The sequence below is a fragment of the Stylophora pistillata genome, chromosome 13, assembly GCF_964205215.1.
Source record: "Stylophora pistillata chromosome 13, jaStyPist1.2, whole genome shotgun sequence".
Lineage (NCBI taxonomy): Eukaryota > Metazoa > Cnidaria > Anthozoa > Scleractinia > Pocilloporidae > Stylophora > Stylophora pistillata.
In genome coordinates, this window is record NC_142531.1 from 6,884,954 (window position 1) to 6,912,751 (window position 27,798).

At 37.8% G+C, this 27,798-nt stretch overlaps 2 protein-coding genes across 3 annotated transcripts; one reads left to right on the top strand and one right to left on the bottom strand.

Annotated features, from left to right (window-relative positions):
* Nucleotides 1-215: 215 nt before the first annotated feature.
* Nucleotides 216-21,753, bottom strand: LOC111344857 (spliceosome associated factor 3, U4/U6 recycling protein). The gene is made up of 27 exons (XM_088743029.1): nucleotides 21,482-21,753; nucleotides 18,699-18,825; nucleotides 17,420-17,524; nucleotides 16,453-16,577; nucleotides 15,935-15,994; nucleotides 14,990-15,033; nucleotides 14,138-14,199; nucleotides 12,780-12,904; nucleotides 11,966-12,121; nucleotides 11,354-11,458; nucleotides 10,301-10,334; nucleotides 9,919-10,029; nucleotides 8,846-8,908; nucleotides 8,683-8,741; nucleotides 8,174-8,283; nucleotides 7,290-7,402; nucleotides 6,748-6,824; nucleotides 5,600-5,734; nucleotides 5,367-5,457; nucleotides 4,717-4,795; nucleotides 4,264-4,345; nucleotides 3,575-3,658; nucleotides 3,053-3,157; nucleotides 2,738-2,827; nucleotides 2,432-2,515; nucleotides 1,527-1,672; nucleotides 216-978 (listed from the first exon to the last, which is right to left on the bottom strand). Exons 1-27 carry the CDS (start codon nucleotides 21,650-21,652, stop codon nucleotides 786-788), a joined length of 2,736 nt encoding a protein of 911 aa, XP_088599155.1. The 5' UTR covers nucleotides 21,653-21,753; the 3' UTR covers nucleotides 216-785.
* LOC111344855 (uncharacterized) lies at nucleotides 21,752-27,719 on the top strand. 2 transcript variants are annotated; one of them, XM_022952121.2, is made up of 6 exons: nucleotides 21,752-21,948; nucleotides 23,911-24,502; nucleotides 25,112-25,882; nucleotides 26,716-26,847; nucleotides 27,114-27,146; nucleotides 27,479-27,719. In XM_022952121.2, the coding sequence occupies exons 1-6, from the start codon at nucleotides 21,796-21,798 to the stop codon at nucleotides 27,574-27,576; spliced, it is 1,779 nt and encodes a 592-aa protein (XP_022807856.2). In that variant the 5' UTR covers nucleotides 21,752-21,795; the 3' UTR covers nucleotides 27,577-27,719. The 2 variants fall into 2 exon arrangements, with proteins under 2 accessions (XP_022807856.2, XP_022807857.2); XM_022952122.2 differs by lacking the exon at nucleotides 21,752-21,948 and adding an exon at nucleotides 22,301-22,438.
* Nucleotides 27,720-27,798: the final 79 nt, after the last annotated feature.

Here is a 27,798-nt window from a genome sequence, read left to right on the forward strand (position 1 = left end):
TGACATTATAGAAAGGTAGCATATTCTCCTCAGTTATTTTAAGACCCTGAGTGTTGGTCTGGCCGGGGCTTGAACCCTCGACCTCCCGCACATCAGTCCGGCGATTGAGCTAACCAGCTACGAGAGGTGGTTTCACAACTTTGAAAATACCACGAGAAAGACGTATCAATTTTGGATTCTTTGTATTTAACATTCTAATGTCACGTTCATTACAATTGTTACTTTTTTTTCATTGTTCCCCTGTCAGAAAACTTATTAAAATCAGTATAAGTACTACGATAGCCTCTACAAACGGACAAAAGTGAGTTTTAGCATGTTTATGGAAACCGCAAATCGCAAAAATTAACTTTGATTCCATTCTGATATACCTCACTTTGCAAAACCTTCAATCTATCTAACGGGAAAATGTCTGAAGATCTCTCGTTCACAGGTAATACAAATATTTTCACGTAAGTATACAAACGGTGGAAGGCAGACAGTGAGAAGGACTTTTCTGCTATTTGCTGTTGGCCGTTAACCGCAAACGTCCAACATGCATAACTCCTTTAATAACTTAAAACAGAACGGAAGCAAGCGATAGTAACATGTTAAAAATGGACGTCTACAAGATGACAAGTTATAAAGCTCTTCAAAAGTCTCCCAGTAGATGGTGTCCACTTCGTGTTTTCCTTTAAAGCGATAAAAAAAACATGGCAGTCATAACTGTTGCGTTACAAGTTTCGACGTTTGCTCTTTTTTGAGCAAATTGTTCTGTTCAGACATTTTGCCTTTATTCTTCACCAAGCTTAATTCTTCTTCTGCAAAAGGCTTCGAAAATACTCATTACTAAAACCTTGCTTGACTTCACCACCATTTTTGGCTTCAGTCTTTTCTCCGCTCGATTTGGTCGAGTTATCTGACGAAGAAGCTGGTGCAGAGGTCGCAGTTTTCTGCAGTGCCCTCGGTATGAGTTGCAGCTGGGTTCTTGCTCGACCACGACTGTTACAAACAAGGAATAAAATTTTCTTAATGCTTTTGGAAGAGCAGATTTCTCCATGACATATACCTGCTCTTTCTCTGATAACCTACCGTGGCGAAGAGGCCCTTAGGACATGCAATCATGAAATACGCGACTATCAACTTTCAGTTTTGGGAGTATCATAGATCTGCGATATTGTATTAAGATTTTCCCAGGTTATATTTTGTGTGTTATAAAAAGTGCTTCACGTAAATCCACACAATAATCGATCTTATGAATAAAGGGGGTAAGTTTCTAAAGAAACTGCGGTGCGGCCTCAGTAAGGAGGGGGGGGGGTGAGATAACAAGATAGTGTTTTTCAGAGTTGATAATGTAAACTGGCCATCGTAGAGAGATCCATTTTCCATAACATTCAGCCCCATATATTTGAAAAGTTCCGAACTACATCAACAAACAAACATTAAAGTGTAGAGATACGCAGTTACTTCAAGCTTTCAACTCAACTGGCAGCCAGCAGCAGGAAGAGATGACAGAGGGATGTTATTTCGAAACAATCAAACATACATACCTTCCCGGCTGTTCTTTCGATCTTTGCTGTTGGTCGGCCCCAGGCTGCCTGGGTTTTCTGCTGGGTGGATTTGACAAAGCCACTGAAATCTGCCGGTCTCCGACCTGACTTCCGTCCAAAGCTACAATGGCCGCTGATGCTCCAGTCTGTTGACAACAATTTCAATGATCATCACATGCCATAATCTTTTAACATGCCTCTCACCTTCCTTTCACTTCTTAACCTTTTTACACCCTAACATCAGTATGCAATTTCTCCATACTGATCTCTCTATATTTCCTAAGGTGCTGACAAGGAGAATTTACTTAACAATCAAGAGTTTCTTTCGTTGTTGATCATTTCCTTTATTCTCATGAGCTTAATGTGTGATTCAGGGGTGATAATGTAAGGAGAAATTACGTTCTAGTCACTCTTAGGGGTTGAACGGTTAACCCTTCACCTTTCCGCCACATTGTTACATTCAGTTTCATAAAACCTATATTTTGTCTGCTACTCTAGCTGAAACAGTGACACATTGCGTTTTGAATAACCTTGAACAAACACGTTCGAAATTTAGGCATGGCAATAAACATATATATATATATATATATATATATACAGAAAGAAAGATTGTGGTTCTCCGATATAGTTACTTTCGACTAATGATTGCGAAGATTGTTCGGGATTTGCGAAGATCATAGTTAACTTCTCAGTACGACTCCGTCATTCGTTTTGATTTTTAAAATAACCATTTTTCTAAAGGGCTCTTTACTCAAACCTTAAGTGAACAAAATCTACAACCTGAAACCGAGGACAGTGCAATTTTGAACAATAGCACGTTCACAACCATAAGTAAACTGAAAACCTAAGGAGAGGCTTATGCTTCTATCCGTGAGAGGTTAGAGATAAACGACACATCCTCTCACCTCATCTTCCAACTCTACGTAGCCAAATCCTTTCGGTTTGCCCGCTCTGTTGGTCACCAGACGTATTTGCTTCACCTTTCCATACTGAAATGAGATATCGAAGATAAGAATTAGATCGCCAACATTCTAGTAATAGGCCCAAACCTTTGTATGAGACGTTTCAAGAACAAGTTAGGACGCACTCTTAACTATGCGTCATCAAGAAAACATTTGCAAGAGAAGAAACATTGTGGACAAATTCTAAACCTTATTTCGCGGAGAGGCACCAATAACAAGATCTAAGACCTGGATATCATCAAACATTACCTTTTCGAACAAACTCTCCAACTCTGACTCTTTGACTTCGAATGGAAGATTGGAGACAAACAATGTTTTCTTGTCGAGAGTTGTAGGAAACTAGTGATAGAAGGAAGCAATAAATTACGCAACGCATCTTTGAGAAAAATTAGAGTGTTTATGATCTGATTTTTGTAATGGCTCAAGGAAAAACAAATAATGGCACACCTGGAGGCCAGAGAGACAGTGGTGAATCAAATTTCAAAATACAAAGTAAAAATCTCGTTACCTATATCAATTTAGTTGTGGATGAAGAGAATGAAGGGAAAAAAAACTGATACTAACCTTAAACTGCGTCGGGTTCTTAGCTTTGTCCACAGACGGCGAAACAAACATTGGTCTGCCATCTAACTTAGTCCTATCCATGGACAGGGCAGCTTGCACAGAGGCCTAAATTGAAACATCAACAGATGAACCGTGTAAATGTATGGAATCGACAATGTAAAGGGTTCCATACCGCCCAAAGGTCTCTCCCACCAAATGCGCAACACTGTGACAGGGAACTATTGTTTTCTTGATAATCATGTTACTTAGGTGAGCAGCAAAACAAATAACAACTGAATCGCATAAATCCCTAGCACCTTAACATCAGCATGTATATTCTCCATACTGTTCCCTTAGCATTTCCTATGGGACTAACAAGGAGAATTTAGCTACAAATCAGGAGCTTTTACAGTTTGCGACCATTTTCTTAATTCTTATGACCCTAATATTTGATTTAGTAGCTACCTAAGGGGTGAAATTAAATGCCAGTTACCATCAGGGGTCAAACTGTTACGAGACACAACAACATTGGTTTCTTCTCACCTGGTTCTTAAACTCGATGTACGCGTATCCTTTTGATTTCCCCATTTGGTTTTTGACAAGCCTTACTTCGTTTATTTCGCCAAGCTAGAATCAGGACAAATTGTAAAACGTCTAAAACTGCATACTCACTGTACATCTGGTCTTAAAAATAAACCCTTTGTAGCGAGGTGGTGAACAAAAAGTTCAAATACCACTACACCTAATATATTCTACAGCCGACCAGTACCGTTAATTCATAAACTGAAAGTCTCTAACTCTGTGAGGGGCAATAATGTACAAAATGTCAAACTCAGAGATGTAATATTACCGTTTAAAGTTCACAAGATGTACAGGAAAAGGGAGAATACTTCATTTGCGTTGGCCAATAGGAATTCAAGTTGATTACAAGGCCCAACATCAAAACTAACTCGAAGATTACTACGAATGAAAGGATCTGACTGTCACAACAGCAGAACAGGCGTTATTTCTTAGCGTTATCCAGGAGGAGCGGACGCAAGCGCGGGTCGGAGGGGGGGGGGGGCGGGGAGAAATTGATATGCCCTTTATCCTCGCCTCCTGCTTGCCTTTCCTCGACCCGAGTGAAAGGCACAAAAGACTTGCCTTAATCTGACTGTAAAATGAAAGGAAGACTTTCAAATCATCGAGCACTTGGTAATTCTACTCCAGCATAACAAAGAACATAAACCTACCGGTGAGAAAGTTTTCATGAGCCGCTCCTCATCAATTGAAAACAAAAGGTTACTAACGAATACTGTATTGGGATCCTTTGTGCTGGAAAATAAAAAAAGATTTAAAGTCAAGTTCATGGTTTTCTTTTTCCTTGTTCCACCCTCAAGATGGAATTAACATCTCTCCTTATCTTTCAACATAAATATATACCAAACTGCCATCTAAATTTAAGAAGCAATCGACTATTTTGAGGGGTAAGCATGCATAGCCTACAAGCAGGCCTTCATCATTATCGCCTCGGTACGAACGCTTCTTCGCCCGCGGGGAAAGGTATGAGGCCATAATTGTGCCATATAGTATTAGTGCCAGACCCCAGGTAAACTTCTCCCCGACCCGTCTCCAATCTTCCCGCAAGCGGAGTAACACTGGTCCTGTAGCGCTATTGATGAGGGCCTCTTTAGTTAGGCTCTAACCTGTCATGTGAAATTTTCGTAGATGGCTCTCCTGCAGGCAACGGTTGAGTTGACGAGAGAACTTCACCTCCAATCACAACTAAAAAAAAAAACAAACCAAACGCACATGTACGTTAAATTATCATTTTTCTAGAGAAGAGACATAAAACAAACACAGATTGTTCCGCAAGCGGTCTGAGTCTGTCTGACGATTACAAAAAGGGAAGGCTAAACCATACTGTCAGGCTTTTACGGGAAAACAGACACGAGGCCATATGTGTCGAATGCGAATGAATGAAGATCAGAACTTAACGCGAGGAAAATAAAGTTAAAATATTACTCTTCCCTTCGAGAATGAGGTGGTGGAAACTAAATTCTAAAGAAGAGAATATGGAATAAGAAGCACATCTGAAACTTGATGCAGGGTAAAGAAAATCTTACCCTTTTGAAAAAAAGAAGAGTGAATATCGAAGTCTTACCATAGGCAGAAGGGAATGTTTCTATTAAAAGGGTTAACCAAGAAGCTCCTCTTACTTTGGAACTAAGGGAATTAAAGTTTTACTTTGACGGAGGAGAAAGTTGAGGGGAAGGGGAAACATCCGTGTGCAGTTCGAGGAAGAGGTATCGAGATTTTCTGTCGAGAAGGGTTTCAAAAGAATTTTAGCACTTACCGTGAGGCCTTTTAGCCACTGGTTCTCCCGAATCTTGTCTGTCATCGGTCATTTTCTGAGTTTTTTCTCCAGGGGTAGGTTGGTCATTGGCCTAACAGTAAAAAAACACAGCGCACATAATTTCATGTCGCCCAAAAAAAGTTGGAAGGATTTTGAAGAATAATTCAAGCCGCACAGCTCTGACTAACCTTTTAATAACAAACTGACAGACACAGGTCAAAAATCGACATTACCTTTCTCTTCCTCATCTCAAACTTGGCCTTTTTCTGTTCCATCTTCTTAGTTGCCTTTCTCTCTGCATTTGCAATTTTTCTTTTCTCTTGAGCTTCCTCTTCAGCTTTTGCACGTACAGCCTCTTTCTCAGCAACCTGCCCAGATCAGTCAATCAATCAGTCAATCAATCGATCGATCGATCAAACCCTCAATAAAAACTTTTCAACTGAGTTTGTGAGAGCAAAACCACATTAATTACAGCAGCGAATCAGGAAAAATGAAGAATTCCAGTAAGAACAAGCAAACTGGCCAAACGCGTGGGAAAACAGGGTTTGTACACTTTTGACCTGTTAAAATTCCATGACTTTCCATGACTTTTTCCATGACCTTTTGAAAGATTCCATGACCTCAGGTAATGCGTGCTTCTTTTGATTTCTAATGAAGTTAAATCTGATTTTTGGACTCGTCAGTTAACTTTTCAACTTTGGGTCTTATTGCCTTTCACTCATAGAGAGCATATTGATTTTCCATGGTTTTCCATGACCCACACCTAAATTTCATGACTTTCCAGGCCTGGAAAATGAAACTTTGAAATTCCGTGACTTTCCAGGTTTTCTATGACCTGTGCGAACCCTGGAAAAACGTGAGTGACTAAGCCGTGATTTGCTCTGGTTTTAAATCTGATTGGTTGAGACAATGGCGCCAATTGTCCAGACAAATCACATGAGGCAATTCCAGAATACTTTTGAAATTCAATTGAAAAAAGTCATTTTATCACTAAATCCCTTAATTATCGAACAACAAACCACACGACCCTTTAATTAATCAATCTGTCAATCAATCTGCTAATCAATGAGTCCCTCAGTCAGTTAACAATCTATTGATTAATCTATGGACAAAGAAAAAAGGCAAAACGGACCACCAGTTTCACTTCTGCTCACAAATTCACACTCGTATTGTTGTCAAGTCTCTTGGCTGACTTTCAACTGTTCGTAGTGGTTTTTAGGAATGGACGATAAAGTCCGTAAACCCGCAAGTTTATCCAAAATAGTAGTTGTTCCATTCATCGGTCATTTAGAAAGTCGTAAAGAATCTAGCAAAGTTTGTTTGCTTACTTTGCAAATGTCTGTTTTTATAAAATACATTGAAGTATCTTGGAGTAAATAACCTTTTGTCTTCGTTCGTTGACTCTCAATAGCTGTACTCGACACTTTGAGAAAGCTGCATCCCAGTCCTCCAACGTCCCTAATAAACGAAACACAACCTTAAAGATGAAACAACTTGTTCACAAATATTCAAAAATCGCATCCGTCCGGACAACAGTATTTTATGTTAAACAAACTTGAAAATACAACATTAACGTTTTCAACCATCAAGCAAACAAACTCCCTTTTCTACACTATTGTTACAGTTGCTTTCAGGGGAGTTAGGGCGGGAGAGGTTATGCAGGGGGAGGGGGAGGGGGAGAGAGGAGGGGAAGAGAAAGAGAAAGCAAGGAAGAAAATATCAAAGGCTCATAACAATATCAAACTGCGGCTGCCAGTGACTGTTGTTTTATGGGGGGGTGGGGGTGGGAAAGAATGTATAGAAGGAGGGGGAAGAGGAGGGAAAGAGAGCGACAAAATGAGGAAGATAACAGCTGAGTGTTATAACACTACATTCAAACCGCAGCTTTCGGTACTGACCCAATTCTTCCTAAGTTCTTCTCACCTTCTTCCCGCTCAAAACTGAGCAGGGCTTGGATTACCATTTCAGGGTTATCACTGACTGACTGCACAGCCCGCTGGAGAATTTTACGACACTTTTTGACGTCACGACAAGACCTGCAAACAAAGTAGAAAGGATTAAGTGACATAAAAATAAGTGCAATTGTCAATCGAGTGTGTAAAGTAATACAAGATTGTATAGGTTAATCGTTTCCATATATTCTTTATTTCATAAGGTTATGAGCACGAGGTTTCTCAGTATCGCGTGTTAGTTAATGCGGATACAGCCCGAATCTATCATCGCGCTTAGAAATAGAGAGAGAATAGAGAGATTTAGCACGGCGTTTACGTGAAATAGCTTGTCCTTTCACGTTTCACGTAAAATAGCGCGAACCGTGCTGCTTTAGCTTTGCGTGAGCTCGTGTCAAGGTGGATTTGAAGGCGCCCTTGTATGACTTGCAAGGAATAGTTTTGGCGCTCATTTCCGGCAATTAACTTCTACTCTGTAAAAGAGAAAGTAAACAATATCTTACGTACGCGGCAAAAGCGAAATAGGTTACTTTCCCGTAGAAACGGTAGAGCGCAACCGGCAAACGTGAAAAAATGGCAAGAAAAGGAAGGTTACGCGGTGCTAAACCTCTCCATTCATCAAATTGTCCTAGTATAAATCTACTAGTTATTTACAATTTATCAAAAAGGCAAGCTCCTGTCTTTGCTTTGTTTTGTTTTGTTTCCAAACGCACGCTGTTAGGCTACTAAATTAACACACTTTTTATCGTGGAATAGGGTAAAGCTAATCAAATTGCAACATTTGTGATAGAATGCTGGAAGATTTACTCTAAACTACGCTGTTCAATTCGTCAGAAGAGCTGCTAACGAGATGCTGACCTTAATATGTTCGCATACTCGAGCCAGAACTCAGCTTCTCGTCCGTGCCTGGAGAGTATCACATTATCCCAAAGTCTCTGACATTCTGTTATATTGTTACAATGAAATGCCTAGCAACGGCAACCAAAAATGAACAATAAGTTAGAAAATGGCCAACGAATGAACTAAAAATTTAGTATCTTTTTTCTTTGTCAGATAATTAAACGATGGGAAAGTTTCAAGGCAATGAAGTCCAACGGCAACCTTTGCGCTCTGGCCACTCTTCCTGCTTGGAAAATGCACTATTGACCGTGCGCACCCTACATTAGTATTCATGTTCTCCATACTGTTCTCTTTACATTTCCTAAGGTGCTGACAAGGAGAATTTGATTGACAATCAGGAGCTTCTTAGTTTGGTGATCACTTCCTTTATTCTCATGACCTTTATATTTGATTCAAGGGTGATACAGTAAGGAGAAATTAGAAGCCAATCACTCTAAGGGTGTGAAGGGTTAACGATAAAACCTTACCTCAATTCTTGCCCAGTATCTTTCTAAGAGATTTGTGGGATCACCGTCATTGCCAAAATCTACATAGCAGTGTAGAAGCAGTATGAGAAAAAGACCTTTTTTGACACGCAATAAGATTAGAGCGACACATAAACTCTCAAAACGTGCAAATTTAAAAACTTACAGTTCTGTAGATATTCTGTTGCAGTTTTAAAATTTTCCCTGAGGTCTTTCAAACTTTGACTATCTGTAGAATGTTAAAATTCATGAGTAAACAACAATGAAGCAGTTTCCAATACAACAGCAAGATACGTATGATGTACGATCCTCGTAGTAGAGAGCGCTATTTATGCAATAGCGAAAATCAGACCTGAATAAATCAGGCCTGTACAGGATTCGAACCACTGACCTCTGCGATACTAGTGCAGCGCTCTACCAATTGAGGTAACAAGCTAACTGGGAGCAGGCCGTTAAGTTGATTCGTAATAACCCCATGATGATAAATCAGATACAATGAATATATGAAGTTCATATATTCATTGTATCACAACAGCAAGAGATGGCACGATCCGCTTGAGAGAGGATGATGAATCTCCTCCCTTTAGAGCAATTTTCTTATAGGAGTCGAAAGTAGTACCAGATTATTTTGGTCTTGCTCTCTATCGTAATGTGACTGGTCCAAAAACTCGCGCCACTTTCTCAACCAATCAGATTCAAAACTAAAACCAATCGCGACTTGGTCACCCGCGTTTTTCCCGCGCTTCAGGAAGTTTCCTTGTTTTTACTACGAGTTCTCATTGGCTCCTGGTGATATTTTCCTGGCTATGATTGGCTAAAGTGACTGCTTTGGTTTTAGCTTTATTACACCCACTCGAAACGAAAGGTGAAGTGACCAAGCACTCTTCTGACCAGCCCCGACCATACACTTAAAAAAAAAAAAAAAAAAATTAACTCTTGAAGTTATACACAGTAAAGTGCGCTGTATAATACTACAAGAAGAGCCTAAGAATATTCAGACACAAGCCCACGTGATCAGAGGCGGCGGAATACACCAAACCAAGCGCATACCCTTTCTTAAGTCTCTCAAAATGTACTTTGCGTATATCTTTAGCAGAGACAAACAGGTAAATTTGATTTTATGCTGCGTTTTGATCATTTCCACACTGCAAGGTGGGGGGAAGGGGGAGGGGGTGGGTACCTAAAAAGCTAAAAAAATCTCATACCCCCAACTCCACTACCATGGTGAGTACATCATACCTTCTCCCCAGTCCTCCACTCTTCTTCTCATGTAATCACAGTAACAATGCCAGAGCTGAAGATAGTCTTCACTGACAGAAAAACCGCATCCCAGGGCTGTGTCAAGAGTTTCTGTAACAAAGTAAAAGGAACTTGTCAACCCACTCGGAAACTCATTCAACTTATAAAACTGCCTTAAGGCCAGGTTTAGTTGCCCACAAAAGGCCAAGATAGAGATTAATACTATGCAATTGTTAGAAGGTTTCTATCAAACTTGTACACGTAAATGTTTCAGGTTTGATTTAAAAAAAAGCTGAACTGATGAAGATGAGGCTAGCCAAGTGGGAAGGCAATAAAATAACAGAGAGATGAAAAATTTCTTGAACTTAAAAAGCTATCATACCTTTCACTTTGTTGCCGTCCTGTTTGTTGCGTTCCTAACAAAATAGAAAAGCAGTGATCAGATCTTTTCAGTATTTACTGTTAAATGATGTACACTGAAGTAGCGAGAGAGAGCTGTTAAATGAGAAAATTTATAACACATGTAAAATGGCAGTTGTGCGATTCAAGGAAAATCCATTACTTCACTCGTGAATTCCGCATTAAATTGCACTTGAAAACCGATATCGCACTCGTCGCTTCGTGATTCGTGAGATATCGGTTTTCGCGTGCAATTTAATGCGGAATTCCCTCGTCAAGTAATGAATTTTCTTATAGAATTTTGTTGTTTGTTAAACAGAATTCGATACTCAGTCGCCCATTAGGTTCATCAATCAATCGTTCGTTTGTTCGTTCGTTCGTCCGTTCATTCATTCATTTATGCATCCATTCAGTAAAACAGTCAGTCAATCGATCCATCGGTCGATAAATTAATCAGTCTATCAGCCGGTCAGATGGTCAGTCACAAGTCATTCAGTCAGTCAGTCACCCTACCAGCCAGCCAGCCTATCAGTCAGTCACATAGACCGTCAGTCAGTCATTTAGTCAGTCACCCTACCAGCCAGCCAGCTTATCAGTCAGTCCGACAGACCGTTAGTCAGTCATTCAGTCCATCAGCCAGTCCATCAATCAATCAGACAGTCATTCAATTAATAGTCAGTAAGTCTGCCAGCCAGCCAGCCAGCCAGCCAGCCAGAGAACCAGCCAGTTGGTCAGTAATTCAGTTTGCCAGCTACCTAGTCCGTTAATCATTCAGTAATAAAATAAATCAATCAGTATGTCCAGCCACAAGAAGGGTCCAGTCGAAGGTAGACTCCTAACCAGAAACTAAACCTACACTACATTTGATGACGTGCTCTTAGAAACTGTAACAAACCCAACAACAGTAAGATACGGCTCTTAAGGGTCCAAAGGAGAGTATAATCTACCAGGGAGGCCAGAGACCTACGGGTGTCATTTCACGAACTGCTGTTACAGCCTCTCAATTTGAGTAAAGAAACGGATAAAAAAGACTAACCAGTGCTCGTATGTAATTCTGCCAGAGAAGAGACACCCAGGGGCAGTTTCTGACAGCACGCTCATGCACTGGAAGAACCACTGAGGATATATTCAATGTAGAATCCTATTTAGAAAATGAAATTAGTCACTCATACATTAAACAACGAGATGATGTCACGATCAATGCAAAAAAATGATGACATTTGTAAGGAGAAATTCTGTCTTGAACACTGATGTGAGTTAAAGAGTTAAAAACACTATTAGCTTAAATGAACGTAATATCTTGCACAAAAACCCGAATGAGCTGTTTCGAAATTTGAAAACAAAGCCTTATTTTAGAGATTTTAACTTTAATGTTGCTTCAGCTTCAGCTTCAACTGTCCGCCATAAAAATGATGACTTTCTCTACTTTTGATTAAGATGTCAGTGTTAGCCTTTTACTTATTTAGCTAGTCTTCTTATTTAAATAATGTATAAACTAGATACACGACCCCTCAAAGCTGTTAGATTTAATTATTATCGTGTTTCAATATAGTTCTTATCTATCTTACCGTAAAAATGTGTCGATATCGCAGGGAGAAATCACTTTCTGACCTAAGTTTGAAATTGTTAATGCATTTACTTTTCTCACCAAATAAGAAGTATACTCAGTCCACATGTCCCCAACAAGACAATTTTCTTTCATTGCTCTCTCGTACAAGCATTGTATTCTCGCTGGATCTCCTTTCTTCAGTTCATATGCCAGGTATGACTTAAATTCAGTAGTCTTGGGTGTTTGAGCTGAACCCTAAAAATCAATAGTCATTGCATTGAGAAAAAGGTTTTAACGTAACAATCAAACACAAAAAACGACAAATTAGCATAATAGAGATACTAACGTAACAGTCAAACAAACTAAAAAAAAGGTGGCACTCGATGTACCAACGTAACAGTCAAATACACCGAAGAGCAAATAGTGTCCGAGGTACAAACGTAACGGTCAAACAAACCTGAGATCAAATAGTGCGCGAGATACTAACGTAACAATCAAACAAGCCAGAAAACAAATAATGCGCGAGATACTAACGTCACAGTCAAACAAGCCAGAAAACAAATAGTGCGCGATGTACTAACGCAACAGTCAAACAAACCAAAGAACAGATGATGCGCAAGATACTAACGTAACAGTCAAACAAACCAGAGAACAAAAATTTCGCTAGTTACCTAATCAAGTGCACAAACCAATCTGAGCTTGTCAAACTACAACGTGCTAAGCGGCTATCTTTGCCATTCTTATACTGTAGTCACAAATAGTTTTGGTTTTCCATTTGCTCGTTTGAGAAAATAATCTACATCAATCACCATTTGAGAAACATGCCACACTCCTTTAATCTTGACACTCAATTAGTATAATTTAGGGTGGAGATCCCTTGATACTCTATTGATCACATTAAAACAGATCTTACCAGTGTATCCTCGAAAGGAAGACATTCTTCTAACTTAGCTAAAGCTTTCTCGTAAGCAATCATGATCGCATCAGGAACAGAGTCCTCTAGCCAGTCTTCAAACTCTCTTAAGGTTGCTTGTATACCTTTCACCAAAAATTGCAATTTAATCATTTTATATTTTTTACTAATAGCTATTGAACATTTAGAAGATTACCTTGAACAAAAAAAAAAAAAAAAGAAAAGTTTAAAAGGGTTAGGGAAAAAAAACATCTCTTTTTTCAGGAACTTCTTTTTAACTGATCAGCAAAGCTGAAATTTGGTACAACGGTCTCATCTCATAAGAGATACACCAGTGCACAGAGCTGTTCTGAAGGTGAATGCTAGTTTCCATTTAATTTTCAGTACACAGTGTACTGGTATACAAAAAAATGAAGCATTGCATTTATTTCAATTGTTTCTTTTTTTGGTGCAGTTCTTTCATTAATTACCGTGACACCTTGGTAGTTATGATAAAACCCCCAAAACTGGAAACATTTGAGAATGTGATTCTTTGGAGGAAAACAAGTCAATCAAGTGTGAAACATCCTCGCTCTTTGCAGTAATTAACAAATAGCTTCCACATTACCATGAATCTATTCAAACATAGATCACAGAAGATTTTAAAAGGTGGTAAGAGCAAAACAGTAGAACACGAGGCACAACCAAGTGTGTCATCTATGTTCTAACCATAATGATGTTCTTCTGTAATCTATTTCTGAACAGGCTCATGGTAATATAGATAAAAAAAAGAAACTTCTGTCTATAGTGAGATCATCTATGTGTCTGTCCACTGATAGATCATAAGTAAGATAAAAAGTAAAGTCTGTCTATGAGTCAAGTGGCCCATCAGAACACAACACAATATCCCCAGTCAGCGCTTGAACCTTTACCACTCAATCAGGAGTCGAGCGCACTAACCATGAGGCCACAGCGCCTCTATTATAAGTAAAAACCAATCAAAATACAAGTATCACTAAGATTATCACTGATAAAATAGCTCTATTTCATTGAGGTTGGCTCACATTTCCTGGTCTCCCATATAATCATTGGTCATTACACAACAAACTCCCCAGGTATACTCTAGATGTTCAGTGGTTTCTGGTTTTTGATAAAAAAAAAACAAAACAAAACAAAAGGTGAAAAAACCTTTGCTTTAAATTTTCATTACCTTTAGAGGTTATCTTTTTTTTATCAAATAGATCACTACAAAGAAAGTATCCTAACAAAAGACTGCGTTGCCAAATAGGGTATACAAATATTATTAACAAGCAGATAACTTGATAGCTAAATAAAATAATTAGAAGCCTGGTTAAGCAATGATGACATCCATTCTGTACCTAACAGTGGAACAGCAAGCTGTCTTTTGAATACTGACATCACTCTTTCTTTTTGAGAGGTGCTGTGAAAAAAAGTTGTCTTTCATTAAAAAAGAGAGCTATTTACTTGATAATGCATAAATGTAGGGCTGTTAAAACGACAAAGAATTGTCCCCAATACACCAAAGCTGACATTTCTGGAAGATAAGAATCCTTACTGTATAGGTGAAAGTCTAACGTCACTTTTACTTACTACCACAACTTCTTACGAAAAGTGATTTTCCATTTGCAATTCAGTGATAAAAAGTTGCGACCACCCAACTAGCTTTTGAGTAAGAGGCAAAGAGAGCAAAAATAACAGGTTGTTGTTTCAACATAATGCAACCATTTTGAGCTACAAATGAATAAAGGCTGATAGTTTCGAAAGAAACTGTTTGGGGCTGCGTCGGTGGGAGTAACAAAATTATTTGGATATATCAACAAAGTTGAAATGGTAAATTGGCCACCGTAATGATTACAAAAGCTGACGTTTCGAGCATTAGCCCTTCGTTGGAGCGTTAGCCCTTTGCTCCGACGAAGGGCTAACGCTCGAAATGTCAGCTTTTGTAATCTTTACGGCGGCCAATTTACCATTTCAACTTTGTTGATATATCCAAATCATTTTGAGCTACCTTTTAAGTCCTAATATTTTGTAAATAAACCTTTGCTAAGACATGTTAGCATGCTGTAGCATAGTTTTTGTTGGTGTGTGTGAAAGAGTGGTAATTGTTCCACGGTTTAATTTTTTTTTTGTCTTTGTATGGTTGTGCAAGTGCATGTCTTTAAGTAATTTAATAATAAAGTAATTGTTTCTATATATACATTATATCTTACATCTTCTCAGCCATGACTTCTTTGTTTTCCTCTGTCACCATTTGCTGTCAGAAACAAGGACAGGACAAAAAAAATTCTGTTATCACTATCAGTCACTCATTCTGAAAACAAGAATATTTTCATGACTTCCATAAACCCTCAAAAGTTTTATTTTCATCTCTTCAAAAGAAGTTTAAAATTAAGGAAAAAATCATGTTTTTACCAAAAATACATGTACTCATATTTGTATTAAACCAAACAGACCCTGTCCTTTTATTTTATGTCTACTACATCAGGATAACAAATGCATTATTGTCTGAAAAGGACATAAACAAACTGAGCAGACTGAAGGAGGCAGCGTGGCCGAGTTGTTAGGGTGCTGGACTTGTAATCTGGTGTCCCGGGTTCCAGTCCTCCACCCTACCACTCACTGGATTTGTTCTCAGATGCCTCTAGTTCAACTCCTCCGCTGCACTCTGTAAATAGCCCACTGGTCTGCCTCTTGCCAGTGGGGATTTTTAAGCTCTTAGTTAGTCTACATTGTGGCTGAAAAGCCCCCAAGGGGGAGCCTCAATTAACGTATATTATTATTATTATCGTTATTACTGTTTCTAACTTGTAAAAAAATAGCTATGAAAGTGAAAATTTACATCAAATGTGCAGGGATACACTACTAATTTGCTTTACAGTACAAAATTACATATCCTGAGTAAGCTAAATTTCAGTAATCAGAGACACATTCTTACAGGGACCATGCAGAGAGAGGGGCCGGAAGGAAGGGGGTTATTCCCCACACCTCCTCTAAAAGAAAACTTGTTCTGCTAAACATGCCCCCAGCCCTTGCCCTGATCAAGGAAGCTTATGCATCTTTAGCCTCTCCACCCTCAAAAATTTGCTTTGCAGGCTCTGCCTCATCAACCACAGAACTGAATAGACATTGCAAATGTAGACAAAGATATACAGTACCTCTAGGGATCCTAAAATGTCCATTTCTAGCTCTCTATAGCCTTCCCAGATTGAGGATCCCTACAATTGAGAAAGGAGTAAAAAATAATCAAAATACAAGTCAACAACTTGAACAGATTCAGACCATCTCTATTAAAGAAAACTTCGTCCTTGCTCCAAAAAAATTTGCCAAAGGATGTTCACATTTCTTGTCAGGAGCCTGTTTCTTGAAAGTCCCAATAATTGCACAGGCCTGATGCCATATTTCATAATATAGATCTCAGGAAAAGAACATATGCAATGTGGGTGCTACAATTACCCCCAAAAGTAGTCTTCTGTTTTTACAATTGTTTAAATTTCAAAACTATCAAAATCCCTGTGTTCACTGCAAACAGAACAACAGCCTCTCTTAAGCAGTAGCTACAAAAAATTTTGTACCAAGTTCCTACCAATTACTATAACTAATAAAAGGTTTCATACTGTACAACATTTTGAGATACCCCTTATGATAACTTGATGTATGAACTGCATTATAGTACCTCAGTTACATGAAGACCAGCTGCAATAATAGCTTTTTCAAATGTTGATCTCACTGCCTGAAGACCGTCTTCTCCCTCCATGATATCCATCATAAACTGACAGTAAAGAATCCAAACTCGCACAGCTGTGAGGAATGAAGAAAAGTTCAAATCTTGTATAAGCCATGGCACTTTTTTCAGGCCTAAACTTATCTCAGGGAGTAGGCCATTGGTCAGAAATTACATCTCCAAAAAAAGACAACCGCTCACACAAATTGAAAGGGAAAGAGCGAATTAATTCACACTTATATAAAGTTCCCTAAGTTTCATAACTAAGAAGAAACTTGGATTAACTCTCCCCCCCCCCCCCGATGACTTACTATTCCAGTACAAATTAGTACCTCCCTACTTGCATTTCTGTCAGTTTTTCTGACGAGTTGATGGTGCCAATCTATTGCAAGGGGGTGATGCTCAAAAATAAGGACACAGAAGCTTATCAATGATGAAAAAATTTCAATTTACCTTAGACACCCAAAGTTGGAACAAAATTTGCCAATATCTGAACAAGATTGGTAACGGATCAGTTTGATTTTTTTCATATGTTCCTTTCATTTTGTCATGTACATAACTGCCCAAGTTAAAGATGATTTTTAAACATCAAATCACAGTTCAATAAACTACTCACCACCCTTTTTTTTCAATCAGTGTTGATTTTTCATGTCTGTTTAAGAGTTCTATTCATCGCATTAGTGCTATTTTTACACAACCACGACAACATATAGTGCAGGGAAGATAAGTACTAAAGTGCAAGGCTGTGCTCTAAGAAAAATTGAAAGGAGCCCTGTGCTCTGAAACCGTGAAATCCCGGGTGCCCTGCATATGCTTTTCATGAAAAAAAATAAGATTCCTGAGTTGCCTAAGAGCAAAAGTAAGGTGCCAGGGACCACTGGGCACTGCTAGACCACAACCCTGAAGTGTATGAACTTACACTGATAGTCTCTAACTGCTCTTTCAAACAGAGCAGTGACTTTTTCCCTCTGTTCTGGGATAGATGCTAATGGCATCTCATCTTTGAGCCACTCTAACCAGAGTTCTGATTGGAAAGATGACAAACAAAAATTTATTTCCTACTCAATCTTGTACTTCAAAAAAACCTTTTCATTGCGATTGAACATAACATTTAAGAATCTTATTCAATTAATATGACTGCTATTTTCATTACTGGAAATCATATCAGAGTACCATTATTGCAATTAAGATCCTAGTTTATTTCAAAAAGAGACTGGGAAAATAAACAAGATTAAGAAACACCTGTAGAGTGATTTTTAAAAATACACAAATCACAACTTATTTGACCTTTTGGTAGAAGAAATTAAATTTGGTTTATTTTATAGCAAGGTAGTCTTGAGGTAAATCTGAATGTTCTGATTTGTTCTTCCTTCGTCCAATTTTGCCATAGACTGTTTCCATGGAGATTCATAAGCAGTGTATTTTTGTTCTCAAAAGTCAGCAAATTCATAATAAACAAGTTTGGTTCGCTTGCTTGAGTGGTACTGGGTAGTGTTGGTTATTTGTCATTTTTGTACTATCACAACCTCTGGCCAACATTCTCCAGTACTGCCCTCGTGCTTGGTTAGTAAATAGTTATTCTGAGATGTCCACACCATCAAGAGGATGTAATCAAGAATGAACAAGGTCACAAGAAATATAAGTGGTAGATTTGGAAAGAAAAATCAATATTCAAAATGAATGTTGCATGCTGTGAAAGTGCTCTAAAGGTAACCCATGATTTTATTTCAAAGAGAGGTTTCTTTATGCTTTGAATTATACATGACCTGTTAAAAATTAAACTACGTCAGGCAACAATATATGATATTCATAATCTTATTGCCCTCATCTAAGAATCTCATCCATACCACTTATTATTACACGACTCGGGCAGTCAGAGGGCCAATAACTAAAATCAACCAATCAAATTGCTCTATTGCCAGTCCAATATTCTCCAAGTATTGGACCAGGCACTGTCCTGAATGGTCCCAAATGATACCACACTTGTGTCCCTTTGAACTTCAGTCGTATAATAAATCTCTTATTAACCAAGCTTGCTTGGGACCGTACTGGGAGAATATCAGCCCTCGGTCTTTTTTGTACAGACCTTGCTGCGCTCGATCCGTACTGTCAAGACCTCTGGTCGATATTCTCCCAGTACGATCCTCGTGCTTGGTTAATAAGATATATATCTTACAGTTACATAATTACATAGCTACCTTCTGTCAGAGGAAAGTTCTTGCTCATACCCTCTCTAGCATCCCTCACTCTGTCAAGATCACCAGACTCTCTAAGAAGTTTGATGAGTTCTACATGAGAATCATAGTGATATGGACTGCTTGCTACCTGAAAATTTAAAAGGTAAAATTAAATGATAACAACTTGGAATGATTCCTCAGGTAATACATTTTTTTACCATCTCTCTACCACACATTTGGACAGACAAACAAAACAAGGAAGACTTTTCATAAGTAAAACTTTGCTAACTGCCTATTCCCTCCCCCCCCACTAAAAGCTCTCCTTTTTTAGCCCTTTACTACGGAAGCCGAAAAGGGACAATCCAAAAATATTTTTCAAATCCCGAAAAATATTTCAAATCGCAATATTTATTTTAAACTCACTGTCGAAAAGTTTGACAAATCCAAAGATATTTTGCAAATCCAAAAAAATATTTAGAAATCCAAAAAATTTTTTTCAAAATCCGAAAATATTTTGCGAATCAAAAAAAATATTTTGAAATCCAAGAAACTTTTTTCAAAATCCGAAAATATGTTGTGAATCCAAAAAAATATTTTGAAATCCAAAGATTTTTTCAAAATCCGAAAATATTTTGCAAATCCAAAAAAATATTTTGAAATCCAAAAAAATTTTTTTAAAATCCGAAAATATTTTGAAATCCAAAAAAATTATGTGTTAAATGGGAACACTAAGAACTGTAGTACGATCGAATCAGCACGCGTGGCGCAAGCTGAAAGCAATCAAGACAACTTAACGTTCGAGACAGTGAAAAAAATAGCTGTACATCTACAAAGGCGAACGATTCAAAAAAGACGCAATCCCTGATGTGCGTACTCATTTGAAACAAACTGAGACATTTCTGTATACACACTATAGTTCCTGTCACCCACAAGGAATTAAAAGAGACTTCATGAGACACTGGTATTTAATAGAAACACAACCACTACTCAACGAAATATACAAAAATCCATTTCTCGTATCTTACAAAAGAGGACGGTCGCCCAAAGACATACTCAATGGGGCCAAACTTTGAATAGGCTAATCTAAACATGCGCTGAGGAGTCTGTAGGTCTGTCAACCCCATTTTACAACAATTTCTCGTCTAACTATTTCCCGAACAGTGTATTCTGAATGAAGGTGGTTTCTTTGTAACCCATAGTGACGTAGCCTTCTCTTCAAAGTCCTCACGTTCATTGAAATCCCATGGTATTCTGCCAGAAAGTGAACAATGGTCTCTTAACGAAATCCCTTATTAAAGTAATGTTCTATAGCCAATCTTTCGTCTCCCGAGCTGGACAACACACTTTCCTCTTCACGCCATTTTAGTGTTCCACAACAATGGCAGAATGTTTCATTGTTCCCACATTCTCTTCCACATTTATGACAGAACATGTTCTATCCTTGTTCCTTCGCCATTTTGTATGCCGGATGTTGCAGGATATGGCAAGAAAACACTGGGTGACTGCTGGCGCAAATAGCACGTAACAAAATATTTTTTTAGATTTTCAAAATATTTTCGGATTTTGAAAAAACTTTTTCGGATTTCAACATATTTTTTTGGATTCGCAAAATATTTTCGGATTTTGAAAAATTTTTTTGGATTTCTAAATATTTTTTTGGATTTGCAAAATATCTTTGGATTTGTCAAACTTTTCAACGGTGAGTTTAAAATAAATATTGTGATTTGAAATATTTTTCGGGATTTGAAAAATATTTTTGGATTGTCCCTTTTCGGCTTCCGTACTTTACACCCTAACATCAGTATGCATATTCTCCACATTGTTCTCTACACATTTCCTAAGGTGCTGATAAGGAGAATTAGTTTCATAATCAAGAGCTTCTTTTGTTAGTCATTGTTTTTTGTCCTCTCTCCTTGAAGTTTGATTCAGAGATGATATTGTAAGGGGAAATTTGATGCTAGTCACTCTTAAGAGTTGAACAGTTAAATCTTTAGTCATACTCTGGTGAAAATAATTATCTGCAACCATATACAGGTTAGTATTTTTCAATCCACTGCATTCAGAACAGCGGACCATGCCAAGCCTCAAGAAACTCACAAAGGAGCTACACCACTATAAACATACACACAACCCACAATTCTTCCATTTGCTCTGACGAAGGGGTAATGTTCAAAACGTCAGCTTTTTAACTTTTTACAGTAGCCAATTAACAAATTCGGCAGCATTGTCAAAATCAATAGTTATTAACTTAATCAAGCTGAAGAAATGTATTTTTATTGAGTATTATCTATGATCTACTGCTGGACAGATGACAACAATTTCATTCATGGTGATCAATTAATGCTTTTTGGCTGCCAGATAGTGAGTCTTGGAGTCATGAAGGATGTTATTGAACAAGTAGGCACTGTTATGATTCAATGAGATGTAAATACATGACACAGACAAGTCCCCTTGACAAAATTTACAACCTTCTCCGAACGGGAGGGGTAGGGGAAATGGGGGATGCGAGATCTCATTTTCCATTCTTTGCACTTAGACTAATTTTTTTCTCTTCCCTAACTATTCAACTTCAAAATAAGAAAAAACGAGAGAGGGAAGAAATTTGTCATTTCATAATTTAAAATTCTATCTAGTCAAGTCAAAATTAAAAGCTTTTCAAGTCACTTGCATAAGCATGCTTCTTCTTAAGCTCGTTAAATATGGAATAATAATTTTACGGACGTTCTTCGGTACAACGTGAACAGGTCATGACACATAATTTGACAGCTGTGCACATGCAAGCTAATCGTGCAGAGATACAGCACCTGAAGCTCAAGTTGCTGAATTCTTGGATCATGAACGGCCTCATTATCATCAGAGTCTTCGGATTCCGAGCTTCCACATTCCTCATTCGCAGCTTCATCGATGTTCTCTTCAATATTTTGATCCTCTGTCGTTTCGCGTGCGTCCTCTTCCATCTTCATATTTTCCGCCATGTTGAATGTAGAAGAAAGCAAAGGACTCTGGGTAGAATAGTTCAAAAGCCCGCGATGTATGACAGCAAAACCTCAGAGTATGCGCAGTAATTTCAACTAAAAAGAAAAAAAATAAAGCAAAAGTTTTGAGAGATGGAGCAAACATGGCCGACTTGGGTGAGAATTTATGCTCTCCAGATTTGAAGGAAGAAGAAACTGTTTTAGCTCTACGACTCGCTGAAGCTCTTCGGGCCGATGAAGTTGAAACCTTTCTCGAGATTTATGACAGTATTCCATGCACTACCGACAGGAAACGGGTGAGTTTTCAAAAACTGTTCCGGTTGCCATGTAAACAACCCGAAATTTTTCATCTTTATTTTTGATGATGCTAGTCGCGTTGTTGATATTCAAAGAGCTGTTATCTCGTGGTTGAAATACTCCAGTCTCGACAGTTTCCTGGCGGGTATATCCGAAACCAGTTGCCTGGTGGCGAAATTTATGCATTTTTGGACATGTGACCATCTATCGGGTGGATATTATGCAATCCTTGCCCAATACGTCCCAGATATAGAAACGTGGACGTAAAGGTCACACAAGGTCTTGGCTTATTCAGGACGAACAAATAGAATTCCTGTAAGCCCTACGGCCATTGAGTTAATATCAGTGCGTCAGCAGTCTCGATAAAACTCGCTTTCATCGGACGAACTTTGCCCGATTGCATTACGTGGATCTCGTATTTCACAAATTTCCACGCGTACGATTTCACCGTTTACGGAGCTTACCCACGTTTGTTAATGTGGATTGAAGGTAAAATGATTTTAAATATGTCAGTGTTCTTTCGCTCCCATTTAATAATGGCAACGAAAAATTGCGAAAAAACCGTATGATTCAAGAAGGTGTTTGGGGAGATCGAAGCAAAACTGTGCAATGTACAATGTGGTTTGGGCTCCATGTCAGCAGTGATGTGATACACGGCGAGTGTTTCGACGGATGATTCCATCGCTAAGCTAACCTTCTTTAAAACAGATCCAGACTAAGTAGTTCAACAAGACTTATAAGTTACGCAGGTTGATATCGAAATTTTCGCAGCCCAGCAATTTCTGTTTCCCAAGCCGTGTACACATATTAAGTATAAAACTTCGACATGTGCGATTGATATAGAGCTTCCATAGATTACAATAGAAAAAAGGATATCCGTTTATTGGTACGCATGAACTACTGCACGAAAAATTTTTAACTACCCTTATGTTTTATGAACGAATCTGTTAAAAATTTGTTGTGCGAAACTGTTATTGATATTTATTTCAAACACGCTTAGACGGAAACTCTGTACCATGCACAACTTTCCGCAGACAGCTCATTTGTACTTTAGGTACTCAATATCACTTAGTGTGGAGTTGATGAAATGTTTACTTATGATTTGATTTTTTGAATTTGTTTTGTTTAATCAAATTTACTCAAAAATAATTTAAAACTATATATTTTGTGCAACGTTTACTGAAAGATGATTTACTTTATCAGTGATCTGCTTTTCCTACTTGTGTCGTTAATATTTATGATTACATCATCTAATAGAAGTGCATTGTTTTCTTGTATAAAGCTCTCTAGAGCATGGTTTCAAAAGCATAAAAATTCCTTACTGTTGAGATTAAGTGACAAAGTATCATTTTGAAACTGAAATACAGCAATGAAAACTGCTCCGTTGGAAAAATCCTCAACCATTGAGAGTGTATTACGTAATCTGTGGCTTACACCTAGACAATTGGAAGGATTGTCTGGCCAAAAATTTAAATTTACTGTAGAGTGTCAGCAAAACTTGATATTAGTGGAGTTTATTGGTTTGCATCCAATATCTTCAACCACTTCTAACTAAATCTCAAAATTGTATTTATAATGCATTTTTTGTTTTGCTTCTGTTGAGAGTGTTCTACAGCCAATATATATTTACCTGAAATTGGATCAGTGCTGGCATTGTGTTGATGAAGGGAAGAGATTGGTTGATCTATTTGTTAAAATGATTAGTTACAAGATTTGGATTTGGCCCCGACAGACTTTCTTTTATGGCAGATCATCTTGGATTTCTAGTTGTACTTTAAACATGATATAGTGTAACTGGTGGCACTGACTCCTGTCTTTCACTTGAAAAAAGCATTGTTGGTTTTTTTTTGTTTTTTTGTTTTTTTTTTTTGTTTTTGCTGATTTGATACTTAAGATGTTGTTTTAATCATAGAAATGCTAATAGTTTCATAAACATTTTTTTCCTTTCATTCTATTTTCAGGTTGATAAAATAAAAGAGATGGCAAGACAAGTTGCAGCACTTCCTAAGAAAACATTTGAGCTCTATCGTTCAAAGAAAATACTCTCTAGTAGTGATCATGCATTTTTTCCTCCAAGTTCAAATCACATTTTAAAGGACAAGTTAGCCCCAAATTCCTTCACCATAACAACTCCAGTAGACAATTTACCAAAGGAGCTAAGTGATGTTCAAAACAAAGAGGATGTTATTTGGTCTGCAGATAATCCTGTGGATCTAGTAGACACTGAGGTGAAGCAAAAAAGTAAAAACAAAAAGAAGAGGAAATCAAAAAAAGGCAAAGTGCCAATTTCTTTGCAGGAATCTTCAGTAGCAAACAGCATTAGTAGTGCAGAAGAACCAAGGGCAGGTCATTTGGAGATGAAACACAAAGTTCTTGGCTTAGAAAATTGTGCTCCTCTACATGTCACTATGAATACAAATCTTGTCGCAGACATTTCAAATGGAAGAGATTTGGAAACAACTCAAAGTTCCAAAGCAATTGAAATGGACTTGACATCTTGTGGAAGTTCTTCATCTAATGACAGTGGAATAGTGACCCCAGATTCTGGACTAGGTTGGGATCTCTGTTTTTTAAAATGGTTATAATAATGGAGGATATATAGAGAAAGTAATTTAGGGATATTTTTTGAAGCATGCTTTTTTTCGCTGGAAAATGGTAATACCTCTTTACCCAAGTTTTCTTGTCATTTTTTGTTTTCATAGTGCAGGTTTTAAAGGTGGTGGCGCCTTCTAGTTGTAGGAATTTTATGGTTTTGCTTTGTTCAAGGCTTACTTGCATGCTAAGTTTATAGGTCTTTGAACCACAAAATGCAACTTGTTTTCTAGGTAAATTTGTATGAGTTACCCTATGGAAATGTTCAAGGAAAAGAAGTTTGCCTTGAAATTGTCTTTGATGTTCCTAGTTGTAATAGCTCAGCAGTTAGAGGAACTCCGCTAAAGAAGTGTTCACTTGTTGCATGTACTTTGAGAGCTGCTGTGTTGTTACAATTTATGGATGATATTGATGTACTTGGATACAGTGTGGACAATGTATTGACAAATGGTGACATAATCAACACCTATATAGTTATTCCAGTAAGGCCATAAATAGTTCAAGATGAGTTTTTACATTTACTGGTACTTGTTAGAAATTTATGCTTGGATTTTTTTTCTGTTACTAAAGGATCACATACCTCACCAGTCTTTGCCAAAGAACCACCATTTGGTTTTCCACCTTCCTCTGAAAAGCTGTTGGAATCTGCCTTAGAACTCTTACCCAATGTTAAACTTGGAAGTGCTAATTCGTCTAGTAAGACAGATACCACAAAGTATATTAAAAACAGTTCCCCAGACTATGGTAGCAACCAAAAAGAGGCAGAACAGGAGGTCAAAAATTGTCAAGCTACAGCAACAGATACCAGGGACCTATTACAGAAGGATAATGTGAAGGAAGATATTAATTCATATGATATAGAGGATGATCCTGTGAGTGACATTTCTGATGTTAAAGAAGTGTGTAAAGACTTCGTCGTACTTGAGGGAGACTCTGTGGATGGGGATGTCTCAAGTTCATCTGCAGTGGAGGAAGAGGGGGGCTGGCAGTCCCAAACAAAAAGATCACACCGCAAGAAGAAGAAGGATCTTGCAGTTAGGACAAACAGGGAAAAGAATCACATGGAGAGATTTCAAAGGAGAGACTTTCCCAAACAACAGTCTGACAGTCAATTTAGGAAGAACCACCATCATAGAAAGTGTGTGGATGATAAAAAGAGTCACTTCAAATCATCCGAAAACAGAAATAGCACTTTTTACGTTGAGCCTTCCATAATGAATTCAATTGTAAATGGCCAGTTGCAAGTTAAGACTGCCAAAGACAATGAAGCAAAATTTAATAAAGGACCTGATAATAAAGGGTTCTCTTATAGAGATGCATTGATCAAGGCAAGAGGAAAAGGTAGGATTTCCTGTCAAATTCTTTGTAATATCAGTTCTATTAGTAGAGGCAACAACTGGAGTAATTAATTTCAGTTGAGTTGCGAAAGCAAGCTTGGATTGTTGTGGGAAACAGGCAAAATTGAAAAAGTGGAAAACTTTGCAACAATAAAGTTTTATCCTTTTGTACTCTTCTTTGCCATTTCAAACATGCTTCCCATGTTGATATGTACATGTATTTCATGTTCTGGTAGAATGAGTGTGTGATTCAGTCAAGTGAAATGAATACTACATGGTGACCATGTGAAATGACTGAGGGATTATAGCTGTGTCATGATTTAATACATTAAGACATCCTTACCAGAGGTGAAAAGGTCAACAGAGTGCCTTGAAACTATCTCTACTGTTCAGTTCTGTAATAGCTCAGCAGTTGGACAAACAAGGCTACAGAAAAATTCCTAATTACTTGAGAACCACTGTCTTGTTTTTAATGCAGAGCAGTGGGGTAAAGATTAGGTACATCTTCTTGTAACCCTTTACACCTTAATATCAGTGTGCATAATTTATTCTCCATACTATTCTCGGTACGTTTCCTAAGATGCTGACAATGAGAATTTACGTAACAATTGAGAGAGCTTCTTTAGTTGGTGATCATTTCTTTTATCCTCATGACCTTAAAGTTTGATTCAGTATCTATACTGTAAGGAGAAATAAGCTGCTAGTCACTCTTGGGTAAAGGGTTCAGCTGCACTTCATGCACTGCTTATGATGCAAAAGAATAAAAAATCAAAAGATGTTAGTATGACATTAAACATTATGTTTGAACTTAGGACATTTGTTCATTATGTTTTACAGGTGAGCCTAATGAAAGTAGTGACAGTGGAGTTGATGCTAACAGTGTCAGCTCTTGTGAAATGAGCAGTCGGCAAGTGGAGACACCAAGGGACACATTCAACAAACAGCAGTGTGTGGACTATTTACATAATGGTGAGTGGTATCTTAAGATTATTATTTTCGTACCTTTTACTGATTAACTTGATTGTAAATCAAACCTCATCCCAGCTGACAGAATGAGCAAAGGGAGGAATTTTTTTCTTATGGAGAGAATTTTTTCTGGTGTATGCTGGATGCAAATACATGACAGTTGTCAATATTTTGTGCTGTTTTTGTTTGTTTGTGCTTGAATACAGCCTTGCCTGGTTAAACTGACTTTTTAATTATCTCTCCTTTTTGGTCAATATTCATCATTTCAGCATGGAAGAAAGTAATGCTTGAGGCAAAGGAAGGTGAGTATAGATGTAGTAATAATCTTTGATTGTATCATTCATTTCTCCACAATGTTTTTGTTGCTAGGATTTCTGCAAATTTCTGTATCTTTTATTAGAAATATGAAAGAAAATTCTTAAGTAAGACAGGTAACTGCACAAGAATCTTTACCTTTCTTCTGATTGATTGTGACAATTATGTTGGTATTACTTGTATGACATAAAGTTTTGAAAGTGTTCCTTAGTCTTTAAGAATGACCATGCCTTTTACCATCATCTCTTAAACAAAACTGTAGCGCAAACAGACATGGGGAAGAAACTTTGGTGACAATGATTTCTCTTTGTTTTTCTAGGTCTTGTGATTTGCTTCAGTGTGGATTCAGATCCAGTTTTGTGTCAGCAGAAGCGTAAGCAACAGGCTGCCAATAAGATGAATGCAAAGATGCATTAGAAGGAGCAAGTTCTTCTCCCCAAGAGACCATGAAAATGTATAACTTAGCTGCTAATATTGTTAGGCCACTGGGCTGTATTTATGGCACTTACAGAGCAGCCGCTAATTTAGTTAGGTAGGTATTTAATATTATTTCTCTCGGCAAATTGAGCAGTGTTTTGAGACTTGATTTCAATTTCAGAATATATTCTGGAATCTTGAGTCCTAAAGGTGCATTATTAT